The following is a 16,799-nucleotide window of genomic DNA, read 5'->3' as shown; positions in this document are numbered from 1 at the left end:
TTTTGCCGGGGGGGGGGGGGGGTTGTTGTCTGGGTTGATCTTTGGCTGGTTGGGGTAGGGTTGAAAAATAGCCTGGATGCTGCTTAAGAATCAGTCCTGTGAGTCATGTTAAACTTGACATTGATATTTCCCACTGGAAGTGCTTCCCTTCCCTGGTTGTTTCTTCAGACTGCTGGAATGAGGATGCTTTTTGCAGAACAAAAGCATCACTTAGCTGTTAGTGGTAGGAATGTTGACAAGGCAGCTACCACCTTCCAGGATAAGATACCTTTGATGAAATGAGAAGGTGAAAGAGGGAACTTGCTGGTAGAACAAAAGTTTATGTCTATCATCCCCTTCTCAGGACCCTTCCCACTCCCCTCCTTCCTCAGTCTGATCCAGGCACCACGACTTTGAGGCAGACTGGAATCTGGCACAACCTACTGATGCCTTAGGCCAAAAAGGCATGGTCCTGTTCCTTGAGTATGCAAGCAATACCTGCAGGCTGTCAGGCGTTTGGGGGAAGGTGATCTTGGTGCCTGTCTTCCATCCACACTCAATGACAATATGTAAGATACTGTCTTTACTATGGCTAGGATGGCGGTATGCCTCCTTCAATATTCACAACCTTAGTGGAGCCATGGTAGCTCTTCCCCAGAAGACGTGCAACTTACGAACCAGAGGTGAGTTCTAGACTGTGTATCAGGATGATACAGATGTTTTGGGGTCTACCATGGAACTCCATGGAATGCTTTTTTTGGGGGGGGGGGGCAAGATGGCACACATTCCCACACTTAAAACAGGGCTCTGGAGGGAAGGCAACTCCACCTCAGACTGGGACTCAAAATGGGTAAATGTGCTAGAGAACACCTGAGGTAGTCTTCTGGACAGTCTCAGGACTGCTCAGTGCTAAAACAAAAAAACCAGGTGTCCATGACCTGTCTCACTACCACACTTACAGCTTCTTATCCAGGATATTATTGACCCTACACTATTTGAATGTTGGGGTCACAGAAAGAATGCAGATTGATGCTGTGGAGGCCCTGAGGGGGACAATAGGTGGGAAGGGGCCCCGGGCAGGGAACTGAAGAGGTGAGGAGGAGGTGCAGGAGGCTCTAATATCTATGCAGACAGACCAGCCAGTAACCCAGCCTGCCGGTTCCTACATAATCTCATTTTAGGGTCATTAGGGCCAATCCAGTGCACTTCATGCCACCATAGAGCTTATTACTGGCAATACTTCTGCCATCGGGAATACTATAGTCTGACATTCTGTCCCTTTGCCTCATGCCCCTGTCCTTCCAGCTTATATGTCCCTATTAATTTTTCTACTCCACATCATTCACTTTCCACTTCTTGCCTATCCAGCAAGGCCTTGTTCTTCCTTTCCTCCCTGATGGCTTGTCCAACAACCAACATGTAAACACCAGTCCATCATAGGAAATTGAGTCCATGGTACTGTAACAGCGTTATCTGGTGACATGTGGTGGCTGCAGTTGTGGTGAGCACAGCACAGCATAGAGTTGCACACCTAATACTAATGTGATATTGCACCAGCCATTCTTCAGTTAAAAACAAAACAAAACAGGCTCCAGTACAAGTGGACAATCCCATCTAATCCACTTCAGTCCTTCCTGTCTGGCAAAATCTTATCTCTCTGCCTTTTTGGAAATGCCTTTCTGTATGTAACTGATTATTGTTGGATTAAATCTCCCATGTCAAAACTGAGTCTATTCACTGAGTCCACTGATGCCACATGAAATTCAGCCCCAGCACTACCTGGAAACCATTCATTCATTCCCCAAATACTTATCCAAGATCTACTAATGTGGACAAAATAAATGGAGTTAGGTCACTATTTCCTTAGTACATTCTCTCCTCAGTGTTCTCAGATCTAATTTATTTTATTTTAAATTTTATTTGATAGAGAGCAGGAGCACAGTCAGAGGGAGTGACAGACACAGAGGAAAAAGCAGGTTTCATGCTAAGCAGGGAGCAGGACTCAATCCCAGGACACCAGGGTCATCACCTGAACCGAAGGCAGATTCTTAACCGACTGAGACACCCAGAGTGGCCCTCAGATCTATTTCAAGTTTCATTTTCCTCAAACTTAGGCCATCTTCACTTGCCCAGCAGATGTACTGGACCACAGTTCACAGAGGAGCAAGAAAGCAGTGATCGAGCCTCTCACAAAACAAAACAAAGTCAAATCCTTCCAGAAAAATCTCCCCATTCTTTTTTCCTCTTCCTTCCTGTTATATGGAAAGAGAATTCCTTCCCAATCTCAAAGGAAATATACTTTCTGAATGTCTTTATTGAGAGAGAGCTAACTTCTAGTCTTGATGGACTGATCTACCCTTGCCAGGTCTCCTTCTGACCCCTTCACCCTGTCCTTATGAGGCACCCAACATCTTTTTTTTCTTTTAATGATTTTTACAACAGAAATGTTTAAACACGTCCAAGAGCACATAGAACAATATAACTTCCCACATATCTGCCACCCAACTTGCACTGTTATCATTGGGCGGGTGTCATACACTGATTAAAGTGCAAAAGCCCTTTTAAACCTTGCCATCCATCTCTGAGACATATGCCCTGTGTCCACATCAAAGCTCTCACATTTCTTTGATGTTTATCACCTGTGAAACACGCTTATTCACAACAGGTGTACGCAGCATTGGTGACAAAAAGGCACTGGGTTTTAGAGGCTTTGGCAATCAGTGCTGCTCTGCCTTATAGTCAACCCTGAGGAGCCATTTGAGTGAATTCTTCAACCCCACACAAGAAGTAATCTTAGGGAGCAAATTCGGGGCAGAATTTCACTGTCCCTTAATCACACAGTAACTGTATTATGCAAAAAGTACAGAAGAACACTGTATATGTTGTTAAAGACTTGACACTGTGTTTTCAAATATTTAGAAGAAAAATATGTCTTGTTATTTTCCAAATAAACTACTGTGTTTCACCTTAAATGAAGTAGATCAAACACTCCCCTCTTTCCAAAATGGCATTAAAAGTAAAAGATTAGGTGAAAACTGCTTAATATCATTAAGCATCAGGAAAATGCAAATCAAAATCAATATTTACCAAAATTTCAAACCCACAAGGATGACTGAAATCAAAATGAATAGAAATGTTGGTGGGAATGTGAAGAAATTAGACCCCCCACACAATGTTGGTGGGAATGAAAAATGGTACAGCTATTTTAGAACAGTGTGGCAGTTGCTCAACATGTTAGACATAGGGTTAATGTAGGACCCAGCAGTTCCACTTTTTGGTAGATATTCATGAGAAATGAAAACATAGGTCTACACAAAAACTTGTAAACAAATGCTCATAGGTATCTTATTTATGAGGTTAAAAGACGGAAACAATTCAAACATCTGTCAACTGAGAAATGGGTAAATAAAATATAACATATCCCCATGACATAATATTTTTTTTGGAATAAAAAAGACCAATCCATGTCAAAACAGGGATGACCTTGAATACATGTTAAACTAAAGAAGCCAGTCACTAATGACTACATATGTTTCCATTCCCATGTCCAGAATAGGGAAATCTAGAAACAAAGTAGATTTATCTTAGAGTTGGAGGAAGGAGGGGAGAAGAGAATGATAGCAAAATGTTGCAGATTTGTTTCTCTTAAGTCATGACAACGTTTTAAAATTGACTGTGGAGATGCCTAGACTGAAAATCAAGGAATTATACATGTTAAATCGGTAAATTGTATAGTATGTGAACTGTATTTCAATAAAGCTGTTAAAACAAGTCAAGGATTTAAAAATTAATGCTTAAGGATGACACAAAGGGGAGCATAAAGGACAAAAGTTGTCAACACATTTTTAGAAGATGGAAATCTGGTGGAGGACTGGTAACTGACTAGCAGAGCAAACAAAGTGCTGACAAATCAATTCACACTGCAAAACCCAGGAGACAAGCAACCTCGTGGCACTAGAGAAAAATGAAATTAGGCGTTCCATGTTAGTAACCATGTTGAACTATTATTCTTTGTTGTTTGTTTTATATTGCATGTAACTTCTAAAATATATATATTTTTTCGAGTGGGGTGGTTTTTGCCAGTTTTGTAAAACCCTGTTGAAATGTTAGTGTGTTTCAAATGTGCAAAGAGGATCCCAGGTTTCTTGCATTGGACAGAACCTGAGAAAACTGTTTTAAAGTTGGCATTGCACACATCTGGGGTCGGGGTATGGTGGAGGCAGTAGCTTCTGAAATCAAAGCCAGAAATCTCAAAGGTTGAGTTAAATTCATTTTTTAAATGTATTTAAAAATAAAGTTGTGGAAAAGTTGCATAGATAGTAAAGCCATAGATGGTAAAGCCATATACTCTTTATCCAGATTTACCTGTTAAGATTTTGACCTGTTTACAATCTCTCTCTCCTTTTCTCCTTCCCCTTCTCTACATATAGGAAAACACATACATGCATATGAAAATTATACATACATTCTTGAATATTTGAGAATACATTTCATGCATCACACACTTTCTCCCTGAGTATTTCATTGTGTATTTCTTATGAAAAAGAACATTCTCTGACAGCACAGTTATCTCCTTTGGTAAATTTTACATTGATCTTAAACTTTTAACTATTCTCCCACTCAAATTCCATTTTTATCAACTTATCAAGTAATGTCATGTGTGTGTGTGTGTGTGTGTGTGTGTGTCTGTGTGTGTAAACCTCCTTACAGGAGTTAGTCTAGGATGACATACTACACCCAGTTGCTATATATTTTTAGTTTCCTTTAATCTGGATAAGTTTCTCAGCCTCTTTTAGAACAAGGCCAGTTTTGAAAAATTGATTCAATGTGCCATATTTAGAACCCCTTTTCACCTGGAAATTTTTTCGGGTGGAGCTTACCCTGCTCAGACTTTAAAGTATGTTTTTATAGTTGTGAGACCTAGGGGCCTTAGGGACAGTTAAGAGCACAACTTCTATTTAAAAACAATTCCAGAAATTCAAATATATATGGAGGAATTTTTTCTTAACAGACATACATCCTGCACTCAAGGGAGGGTATGTGAAGTGGGGCGGGCTAGAAGTGTACTTTCCTTTGGGAGAGACAATGGTGAAGCTGTGGACCCAGGTTAAGAGAGGAAAAGAAGGCTGTCATTACTGGCAAACCCTCCTCATATGGGAGGGAAAGGATTGGGTGTCTAGGGCCAAGACTGATTCATCAGCGAGGGAATGTAGGCAAGTCAAGTAAGGAAATGATACAGGGCTTAATTTCAACAGTTTATAATCTAAATAATGAAGATGTAAGGATTCCAACTATTAAATGATTAGGTAACATGGGGAGAATAAATAAATACATATAACCATCAACAAAAATGACATTATTATTTAACATTGATAGAGATGACAAAAAGGAATTTTGGTGAAAAGGTAGAAGTTATGTGGGAAAAACAGTTTTCATGGAAGAAATAAACATAGGTGTCATTCAAAAAACCAAATGGTGTTGCTAGGTATAGTTACAGTTGTGCTCACTAGACATTATGCTAGAGGAGCTCACTTCCTAAATCAAGAGAGTTTGGTCTGCTGTGATGCAGCACACTTGCTCTGTAAAATAAAGGAATCTTTAAAAATGTTGGCAGGAGAAGGGGAACTTGACAGAGAGGAAAGGGAGCAGCAAGGAGAGACACTATACGTGTGGAAGAGAACCTGTAGGGCGTGAATAGCCTAAGAGGGATTTGGGGAAATGAAAGAATTACTAAATGTTTTTAAGTTGTTTGCCTCAGTTCCATGGGTGTGTTGTGCCCTTGTCTCCCTCTTTGTCATGTTTTCTGTTCCTTGGTACAGGCTATTCTGCTTTCTCGTGCCTTTTAGTAAACGTTTGAATACTTTTTGTTATTCAGTACTTTTGGATACTTTTGAGGAGCTATGGGGGTGGGGCTGCTCCTGAGTCTATTTCTGGCTTCATACAGGGAAAGATGAATGAGGGAGAGCTGCAGCTGAAGGCAGAGTACATCTTGAGGATGTAAATCCTGGGGTACAGCAAACCTTCAGAGATGAATTGAGGTCCAAAGTGAGATCACCAAGCAGTGAGAAGGGTCTCAGGTGATATCACGGTAACAGGGGACCGAGAACATTTCACTAAGGTAAATATATGATATGTGACTAGGTGGAGCAGGAAGGTAGGCTGGAGGCATCTAACAGGCCAGGAAGGATGGACACATCTGCTGGGGGGGATAGTGGGGGAAGGGCTGCATGTGAGTTTCTCTCTCCTGTGCTGTCCCGTCCCCAGCACTCAGGAACCTTTGGTGTCTGTACTAAAGCCCTGTGATGTGGGCCTGGAACTCTAGTCTAGCACATGCATTCTCCATGCCCAGCTGCCTGAGGCAGGAGTGCATTTGCAATGATGTGAATCATCTTTGTCTGAGAAGTCTTACTGCACCATGGCTGAACTCCAATTACACTTGCTCAGTCTTCCCATCCTTGCCTTCCTGCGTCGGGGAGCGCTCCTTCTTCTGGTGCTGTGCTACCAAAAGAGGAAACCGTGTTTACCAGTATTTTGGAAACAGAGATGTCAATCAGGTAAGTAAAGTCCCTCAGAGATACTAAAACTTTCTTTTCAAATAGATGAATTCAAAACAACTTCCATATGATGCTTTTGCTGAATCTTGCAAATTTTAAGTAGTTTATTTTTTTATTCTATTTTATTTTATTTTATGAGTCTCTACACTTAGTGTAGAACCCAAGATAGGGTTTGAAGTCATGACCCTGAGATCAAGACCTAAGCTGAGACCAAGAGCCAGATGCTTAACCGATTGAGCCACCTCAGTGCCCCTTCAGTTGTATTTTAATTTTCATTTGGTTTAAAATATTTTTTTTCTTTTGAGTCTCCTTTCTTGGTCTGTGTATTAGTAGTATGTCATTTAATCTAATCTAAACATGTTGGGATTTCCAGCTATCTTCCTGTAGTTGATTTCTAGTTTAAGTCTACTATGGTCTGAAAACACTGTGTGTGATTTCTTTTTTTTTTAATTAAAAAAATTTTTTTATATTAACATATAATGTATTATTAGCTCCAGAGGTACAGGTCTGTGAATTACCATGTGTGTCATTTCTACTTTATATTTGTTAAGTTGTGTTTTGTGGTCCTAAATATGGCCCATCGTAGTGAACGTTCCATGTGAGTTTGAGAAGTATGTGTATTCTGTGGTTGGATGAGGTATTCTATAAATGTCAATTAGAGCAAGTTGATTGATGATGTTGTTTGGGTCAACTATATCTTCACTGGTTTTCTGCCTGCTGAATCTGCCCATTTCTGAGAGAGTGCTGCTGAGATCTCCAACAATAACAGTGGATTCATCCATTTTTTCTTGCAATTATACTAGTTTTTGCCTCACATATTTTGATACTATGTTGTTACATGTGTACCTGTTAAGGAGTGTTCTGTCTTCTTGGATAATTGACCTCTTTGTTGTTATATAATACTTTTCTTTACCCCTGATAATTTTCCTGTTGTGAAGTTTGCTTTGTCCAAAGTAATAGAGTTACTCTTATTTTCTTTTCGTTAGTGTTAGCATGGTACATTTTTTCCTGTTTCTTAGTTTTTAATCTATCTGTATCTTTATACTTAAAGTGAATATTTTATAAACAACATATAATTAGGTCTTGTTTTTTTTTAAAGTGTTCTGACAGTCCCCTCTTTTAATTGGTGAGTTTATACTACTTCTATTTAGTGATTTTATTTTTTTTAAGATTTTATTTATTTGACAGAGAGAGAGAGAGAGAGCGAGAGAGAGCACAAGTAGGCAGAGCAGCAGACAGATCGAGAGGGAAAGGCAAGCTCTCCGCTGACCAGGGAGCCCCATGCGGGGCTCAATCGTAGGACCCCGTGATCATGACCTGAGCCGAAAGCAGCCACTTAACCTACTGAGTGATCCAGGTGTCCCAAGTATTTTTTATGTATAGTAAGATTAAAATCTCTATCTTATCTGTACTGTTTGCTATTCATTATACCTATCCTTCCCCTCTTTTTCTCGTTTCAAACAAGTATTAAATATAATTGTATTTTCTCACTTTTGTTAGTCCTTCAATTATTCTGTTTAAACATCTTTTAGTGGTTGTCCTAGTGTTTGTAATATATATTTACAACTACTCTAAGTCCACTTACATATAATGTTATATCACTTCATAGTGCAGGAGTGTCCAATTCCTCCTGTCCCTTGTAGCATTGATGCCATTCATTTTACTTATTCATATACTAATCACCCAACAAATTATTATTATTATTAGGTCAATTGAGAATAAGATAAATGAAAGTTTTATTTGATCATCATTTATTCCTTCACTTCATTTCCTTTACGTATATCTGAGTTATTTTCCTTCTCCTCAAAGAACTTTCTTTAACATCTATGCAGCGCTGGTCTGTTGCTGATGAATTCCCTATTCTCATTTGTCTAAGTTTTTATTTCTTTTTTACTTTTGCAGGATAATATCACTAGATATAAAATTTTGGATTGATGGTTGCTTCTTTCAACACTAAACATTTCACTCCAATCTCTTTGTTTCATGGTTTATGATAATACATCATAATTTGTATGTTTTTTTCCTCTAGAGGTAGGGTTTTTATTTCCCCCTGGATTCTTTCAAAATTTTAACTTTCATTTTCCTACAGTTTGAATATGATTTGTGTAGGTATAGACTTTTTTAGTATTTTTCTGTTTGGTGTACTCTGAACTTCCACAGTCTGTCACTAACTTGTTATTAATCTTGGGAAATCCTTGGCCATTATTACTTCAAACATTTTTTCTGTTCCGTCTTCTTCTGGTATTACAATTACATATCTATTATACAGATTGAAACACAGTTCTTGGATATTCTAGATTTATCTAGATTGGATATTCTAGATTAGCATTAATAAAATTATTTTTCTCTTTGTATTTCAGTTTGGAAAGTTTCTACTGTCATATATGCAAACTCATATATTCTTTCCTTACTATATGGAACCTACAGATCAGTCAATCAAAGGCATTGTTCATTTGTCATACTGCTTTTGTTTTCTAATGTTTCCTTTTGATTCTTTCAGGGAATTTCACTCTCTTTGTTGTTTTTGTAAGTTTTTGTATGTTGTCAACCTTTTCTGTTTTTGTATGTTGTCTACCTTTTCCATTAGAGGCATTAACATAATAATTGTGATTATTTTAGATTCCACATATGAGAAGTCTGAAATTTATCATATCTGAATATGCACCTGATGCTTAGTTTGTCTTACCAGTTTGCTTTTTCTTGCCTTTAGCATGCCTTGTAAGGTTTCTTTGAAAGCCAAACATGATGTATTAAGTAATCAGAACTGAAATAAACATATCTTTAATGTGAAATTTTATGTTAACCTGGTCAGGTGTTGGGTGTGTTCAATATTTACAGTAGCTACGCAAAGCAAAGGATGCAGTTTCCTCAGTGTCCTTGCTTTTGTTCTCCTAGTGTCTTTAGGTTTCCCTAAATTTCCCTAAATAGAATCTATATCTTGCAGCTCTGTTTAGCTATGATCCTGTTCCTACACCAGAGCCATCAATACTGTAGCAAGGTGTCAGGGGAGGGTTTATGATTAATCATCCATCTTTTAATGGGGTTATGTCCCTGGATTATTATGTTCACTAGTGTTTAAAGGTTTTTGTTTTGTTTTGTTCCACTCTATTGATGAGAAAGGAAGCCTAGAGGGGGCTTCTGTAGTTGGGCAATTTACATTCTCCCATAGAGTATAACGCTCTGTTAGGCTTTTCCCATTGACTAGGTTTGTGTTATGGAATACACTCTGGGAATATTTCACAATGTTTTCAAAATGGGTTAACTTCCTCCTTTCTCTCTGACACTACACTCCCCTGCCAGAAACTTGAGCAATTTTTATTTTTATTTTTTTTTTTTTTGGTAGCTCTACTGTGAGAACTACGTTGGGTTCTGGTAATATAACCCGTAAATAAATGGGGGTCCCCCATTAGATTGTGACCCCAGGAGTTTCTCACCCTCATGCTAGCCCATATGCATCCTCCACCAATTTGTCAAAGTGTCTGTTTAAGTGTTCCTACCAGGAGAGCAGTGTTGAGCCTCCAGTGCATTCTGTTTCAGCTAAGCAAATCTTAGGTATGATTTTCTGCACTGACACTCTCAGAAGATTTGAGGTAGTGGTTTGCCACTATGGTTCCAAGAAATGTCATTGATTTTTAGTCTGTTCAGCATTTTGCTTCTTTCACAGGCTGAAGTGATGACTCCCAAGCTTTGAAAATGTTAGATCTGGAACCAGAAGTTGCCCTTCAGAGAATGACTATTTTCCTGTTCCTCTTCCCATATTTCTAAAATGAGTTTGGTAGGGTTAGGGAAACACCTAAAATGGGAAGTCTAAGGAAAGAATAGACATTAACTCCTCTAGGAAAAGAGATCTGACAGGGCGAAGGATTAAGGAAGCACTAAGATTTCTACTTGAAACTCATAGTCTATTTGGGTGTGGTGGTGGGTCTTGGGTAAAAGCCCAAACATAATGATTCTGCAGTTCTAGATTGGGTTATTTGCAGAGTATGGGGTCTGCATAAGGAAACAAATTTTCCTAGGTCTTGATCATGAGTCACATTCCCATGTCAAGGATCACTCAATCAAGTCTGCCTTCACATTGGGCTGATCAGGAGAACAGTGTTGAGCCTCTGAGAAGAGACTGGAGTCTGAGCTATAGCCTAGGATACAGGGCCTACCTAACGGAGCACAGATGTGACTCTCAGGCTTCAGTTTCTATGTCCTCATTGAACAAAGAACTTCTGACTGAGAAAATCAAGTGTGGACCTCCCAAATAAAATCCTCCTTTGTTTTTCAAAGTAAATACTGAAAATATTTTATCACCTTAAAAATTGAGAAAACTAAAGAACACAAAATTCTATGAATTAAAATAAAGTCCTGGTATTCTTGGATAAAGAATGTCTCCATTTCTGAGAGAAGAGTGAGAGATGAGTCCCCACCCCTCATTCTTTTCTTTTTGTTCTAGCATCAGGGCAGAGTCAAGAGGAGGAAAGGTGGGACTCTGAAAGGTAAGGGTCTGCCTATTCCACCTGAGCTCTCCAAGTCTGGCTCTTCCTGTCCTTTCCATGAGGGCCCAGTCCATAATCTCCATGGATACCAGCTGCGAGACACATTCCCTCTCAGAAAACAGAGGCCTCAGAGGAGAGGCTCATGAAAATGCTGTCAGAGTGCAAAACCCTTCTCAGATTCCCTTTTCTGACCATTACTGAGCATGAAGCAGTGATGGATCTGGGCAATGGGTGCTATCTAATATGTGGCCATGTGAGACATTAAGAGTCAGAACTTCTAAAGTTCTGAGACTTTGTGAAAGACCTGTGACATCATGGATACTCAACTTCCTCTTTGAGGTAACCATTGACCTATATTTCACATAGGGCGGTTTCCAGTAACACATGGGTTAGATAATACATACAAAAGCCCATTGTGAATGATCAAATAATGCAAGTCTTATTATTATCATTGATCATGTGACCTTGTATCCTATCTTGGAGCTCTCCAAGTCCAATCTACCAAGGATATCTTTAAAGGACACTCTATTCATTGTCTTATAAGATCTCTCGCTTCTATCTTCATCATTCTCCTGGTTTCCCAGGGTGGAGAACTTGCCAGGAAGAAGCAGAGGAGGCAAGAAAGGTGCTTTCTCTTGTGTAAAGGTGAGTAAACATTACCTTCTTTCCTGTACTCCTCTTTTAAGCAGAGTCTATGTATTTCTAGGGCCTCAGAGAAGCCTGGAATTGGCATGGGATAGAAAATTCTCAGAGTTAGAATTTGAAAGTCCTGGGGATATAGGTGAGTGGGGGCTACCTTTGACAGATCTGCCAGAGTCACATATGTTTCCTCTGGTCCTGGCTACAGCTTTGTACCTCTTGTCTCCCACAGCCCCTAGACTGGCGTCATGATATCATCCACTTTCATCAACTATTATGTCCAGACCCCTTCTGTGAGGTGTGTAACAACACAACTGCTGAGGTGAATTGGCTGCTGTTCCAGAGGCCCTGGAAGATGCTACTCCCTCTGTGATCCCCTTGGTTTCTACAGCTTCTGTAACTGACTCATCATTCACTTCATCTCCTGACTTCTCTACATTTGCTCCAGGAGACCTAATACGAGGCTCTTTGCCTGAGGCTTCCCCCCAATCCCCTCCATCCTCTCACCTAACCCAATGACCCCTTTAGCTGACTTTTTCTTACCTTCAACACTAGGTACTCCCTGCCACTAGAGCCAAAAGCCTAGGATTCTTAATTCCCAGAGAACCATTCCATACATCTACCCAGTGCATTTCCTCCTTTCCTACCATATGATGCTCAGACAACCAGAGGCCACTTTACCTCTGAATACCATCTCCGCTCTTGACCCCACCATTTCACAAGATAACAACCTCTTGCCACATCTCTCTCAGAGAAGGAATCCCACTGATTCATTTGCTTGTTATCATGTACCACCAATTCTCTCTCTTTCACCACTGCCAGACTTCCCATTAACTGTGACCCAATCTAAATCAATTTCCATGTCATTGAAACCTGTTCCTGAGAAGTCATCTCCAGATAGCCCTGGTGGGTTGTCTACTTATGTCCCAACAATTAGAGGTAGTGACTGTTCAAACCCATCGAGTTCAGAATTCTATTGGCAGGCCCATGCCAAGAACATGTTCCTTCCCACATTATCACACTCTGATTTTCAGCAAGAGCAAGTCTACCTCCATCAACCAGAAGCCTGCCTCTGGGGAGACACTGCTACTAAGCACAAGGAGGCCAGTGGAATTTCTTTCCCTGCCCTTAACATCCAGGCCCTCTTGGAGAGACAAATGGAGAAGAGAATGTCTTTCCAGATTTTAGAGAAGAAAGTAAAAGAGGAGGGGCCATTTTCCAAACAAATGTGGTCAGAATACCAATGGACATCTTTAGAGAATTTGTTGCATCCCCTTGATATAAAGATCACTACAGCCTCCAAAATTGGCTGGAACACTGAAAGCAAACCAGAGCAGCTCTCTATTTATCAACAGCTCCTCAATGTCAAGACTTTGGCAGAAAACTTGCATCATAAATATAGCCAGCTCTTCTGGGGTCTTCCTTCTTTGCACAGTGAGTCCTTAGTAGCCACTCTCCTGTTAACTAGTAGTACTTCCCCACTAGAGTCTCACTTTGTCTTATTCAATGGAATTCATAATACCTCTGCCACCAAAATGCAAAAACCTCCAGCACTTCCTCATTCCCAACCATTTCCTCTCTCCATTGTACATCCCCAATCCTTGCCTCAAACCCTGTCCCCGTCCCAGCCCCTACATTTCACTAATGTGAACACCCACACCCATTTTCAATCCTGCCTCCCAATCATACCACCTTCTTCATCCCAGATTAGGGACTGTGGAGTGTCTTTCCATAGATCCAAGAATGAATCAGACTCTCCTATCTTGACTGAAAATCAACACCTGGGAAGGCATGTATTGCAGAAGGAACAGGAAAGTTTGTGGGCTTTAGTCCCTGTGTTCCAGAAACCTAAAGAAATCATTTGTCCTCAAGCTCCCAACCTTCCATTGGTTAGCCAGCCATCCCATGCCTATGTACCAGTCTCCATCCTTCCTGGCCATTTTCATATCATCTGTGAACCCCAGAAGATGCTGGAGTTACATAGCCCAAGGACGGTATTCCCACACTGGTGCCTCCATGACTGTAGAAATCTAGACTCCCTAGCAGTGATGGAGTCTCAATGTAAATCATCAGAACCCTCTCAGCAAAAAGGCAGACACATTCACTCACAATTCTCTGATTTCCAGGGCCATAGTAACAGGGATCTAGCAAAGACTGAATTGAGTCTCCCCGGAAGTTTCCATGAGAGGGTCCAAACAAAGTTCCAGCTAAGAAAAGATATGAGGAGGAATCTTGGGTATATCCTAGAAAAGAGTCCAGAAGATAGCCCACAGAGGATCTCAGAATGCCACCTAGTGAAGGGTCTGAGGGCCGTCTTGGAGACAACAAGGAACTGTGTGTGTCATTCAAGGAATCACTTGGGGAATGAATTATTGAATGCCTCAAGGAAGGACACAGACCAGAATCAAATGAAAAGTATTCTTAGTTTACATATGAGCAAGAAGTTTTGGCAGATCACTGCGGGTAGGATTCCTATAGGTGTGTGTTATTCGTGGCTAGCTGATGACAACATATTGCCCTTCTCTGGGAGTTCCCAGATTGCTATGGAAAACACAGATTCTAAAAAGACAATGGTGGGTAGAGTTTACTGCCGGAGCATCACTCTAGAGCATTTTTTTCTTGATCCCAGTACACAACAGGTGCTAGAGGCCCATATTATTAGATTTCGCATGAGTGAGAGGTGGGGTCTACCCCTCAGGGTTCTTGAATCCATAAAATTCTACATGTTGAGAGAAGCCAAAACATGGCCTCTCCCCCAGTTTGACTTTCCCTCCTCAGCCATGCATATTTCTGGGGTGGATTCCAAAGCTGAGTTTTATAAACCCCTTGAGGGAAGCTCTAAACCTTTTTTGGGAAACAGGGTGAGAACAACAAAGTCAGTCCCCACTGCAGATCATCCTCCCCCTGCTATGTCATCTGTGGGTAATGAAGGACCTGGGGGTCTGAAGGCATCACACTCTGACACTGACCATAAGACTTCAGAGTGTATCCAGATAGCTGAGTGGGGCAGCCAGACTTTTCAGCCCCTTACACACAGCATCAGTGCTGAAGTGAGAACCAGTGAGACTGTACAAGACAACACATGTGGCCCAGAGGTACCCTCAAGGCAAGCTGGGGCTGGACATGAACCAACGTATGAGAATGTGAGTTCCAGTAACAGAGTAGAAATGCAACAGGGCAAAGTGATGGTGGAGAAGAACTTGCAACATTTTGCTATGTCCAACATGTCCAGGGATACAGTTGACACCAAGGAGCTATGTACCCTTCAATCCCAATCTTGGGACACCTTGACAAGCAGTGAGTTGGGGAGCTCCAAAATGATAAGTGTCAACATGAGTAAAGTAGAAACTTCCCTGACCATGGAACACCCCTCACCAAAAATACTGGTTCCCCAGGATTCTAAACTATTAGACCTGAAAAGACAGATCTTGAGTGAGTTAAAGTTTAAACTGGAGAGTGAGGAGCATAACCAGGCTCAAGGATGTCCCACTGACATGCACCTTCCTTCAGATAGCTTGACTTCCAAGGCTTCACTGACTCAGTCCCAGAGTGTGTGCAGCAGGGACATGGACGCATCCCAGGTGCTGCACGTCCAACTGAAGGACAGCAGAATTAGCACGGAGCAGATGCAGGAATCCTTGGACTCAAAGCTGGCCTTCTGTAAGGGCCAGCCTATGAATTTCTCACAAAGCAGAAGTGCAAAGAAAGTGAGACCTCAGGATTCCAAAGCAAGAAAATGCAGAAGTGAGGACTCAGGAGTAGGGACATCTGTAGGCAGAGAGGAGAGACTCCATGCTGAGAACAGAAAATTCGAGAGTGCTTCCTCAACTCTGTCAAAGAATGAACTGTTACCTCTTGAAAGTTACTTCAGAAAAATGATGAGGCAATTTTCTCAGTGGATCAATTCCAAGAAAAATATCACAGAGCATCAAGAATGTCCCCAGCAAAAAGCCAAGTTAATGTCCACCTTTCTTCAGCACCAAGACCCAGTTGAAAGTGTGGCTACTTTTGCTAGTGATCGGCCTCCTGAAGCTCACAAGCTCACTATCATTGGGAAGGTCCTAGAAGAGAAGCTGGAACGTATGTACGTATCTGAGGCCTCAGAGTTAAGCCAGCAGCAGGAGGAACTACAGGCCCAGGTAAGGCCTGACAAGAGACCTCCCTCCAAATATCGGGCTCTTTCTGACCCACAACAAGAAAAACGGGCAAGTATCAAATCCTGCAGCCAAGAAGTTGTCTGTGTTGACAAGAACCATCCTACACGTATCAGACAGAAGACAGACAGGGTCAGACAGCCCCGGAAAGCTGAGGCCTTCGAGAATCAGTTATTAAGCCAGAGTCAATGCCCTTCTTCTCTGCCTTCTGGAGATTCTGTGCCTCATCCAAGCCCCACCTGTGTGCATCAAGTATGCCAGGTCCTTTGGGCAACCAGGGGTGATCCTGATGAAAGTACTGTGTTTAGCGATTTGACTCTTCTACTCAAGCAGAAAATGCTTCTCCAGCACTTCCAGGGAGAAAAATTTCCCTAAAGAAATCATTCAGTCCTTGTTGAGAAAGCTTCACAATTTTCATGACAATATATCCTCTGATGAGAACAACCTTCAGCACAACCAAGAATATTAATCCTCCTCAATAAATGTTTCTTTTAATAGAGAGTGGTGTTCTCTGTGTGCTGCACTGGGACTGGGGCTGGGGCTTGTGCTTAGGGAAAGGAAGCAGTGCGTTCAACTCTTAGTAGTTAATGCTTTTGGCTTCTATAAGTACACCAGTCCCTTGTACAAAGCCAGACAGTGGCCTTCTCAGTTTTATCCTGGGGTCCTTTATTTGATCCTGTTCTGATATCCTATATTTAAAACATATACTTTTTTTTCATAAAAAGTATAATGTGCTTACTCTGAAAACCTTCAGGTCTTTACAAATAGTGAGAAAAACCCTTAAAGTCTAGAACTTGATTAAAACTGTCTTTCATCTGCTCCCAAACTATTTGTCAGGTAGGATACTATGTCAGCTAGGCCTCACCTTCTGGAGGCTATTCAGACCCAATGATACCTTTTCAACATATGAATATACAGGATAGTCTTTGAGCATGATGTTGCCAGGGACGTTTTCCTCCTATATGGTGCCTGCCTTCCCAGACATGCAA

General features: G+C 41.1%; 1 protein-coding gene across 1 annotated transcript; it reads left to right on the top strand.

Moving 5' to 3' along the window:
• The first annotated feature begins 619 nt into the window (after positions 1 to 619).
• On the top strand, positions 620 to 16,185 carry LOC123952605 (spermatogenesis-associated protein 31D1-like). Its single transcript, XM_046021860.1, is given in 6 exon segments — positions 620 to 662; positions 6,424 to 6,533; positions 11,889 to 11,994; positions 11,997 to 12,134; positions 12,137 to 12,211; positions 12,479 to 16,185. Coding segments are annotated over 6 exon segments (4,179 nt in total).
• The last annotated feature ends 614 nt before the right edge of the window (positions 16,186 to 16,799 follow it).

This window comes from Meles meles, chromosome 11 (genome assembly GCF_922984935.1).
Source record: "Meles meles chromosome 11, mMelMel3.1 paternal haplotype, whole genome shotgun sequence".
Classification (NCBI taxonomy): Eukaryota; Metazoa; Chordata; class Mammalia; order Carnivora; family Mustelidae; genus Meles; species Meles meles.
Note: the sequence above shows the minus strand (reverse complement) of the source record. Positions and strands in the feature narration are given on the sequence as shown.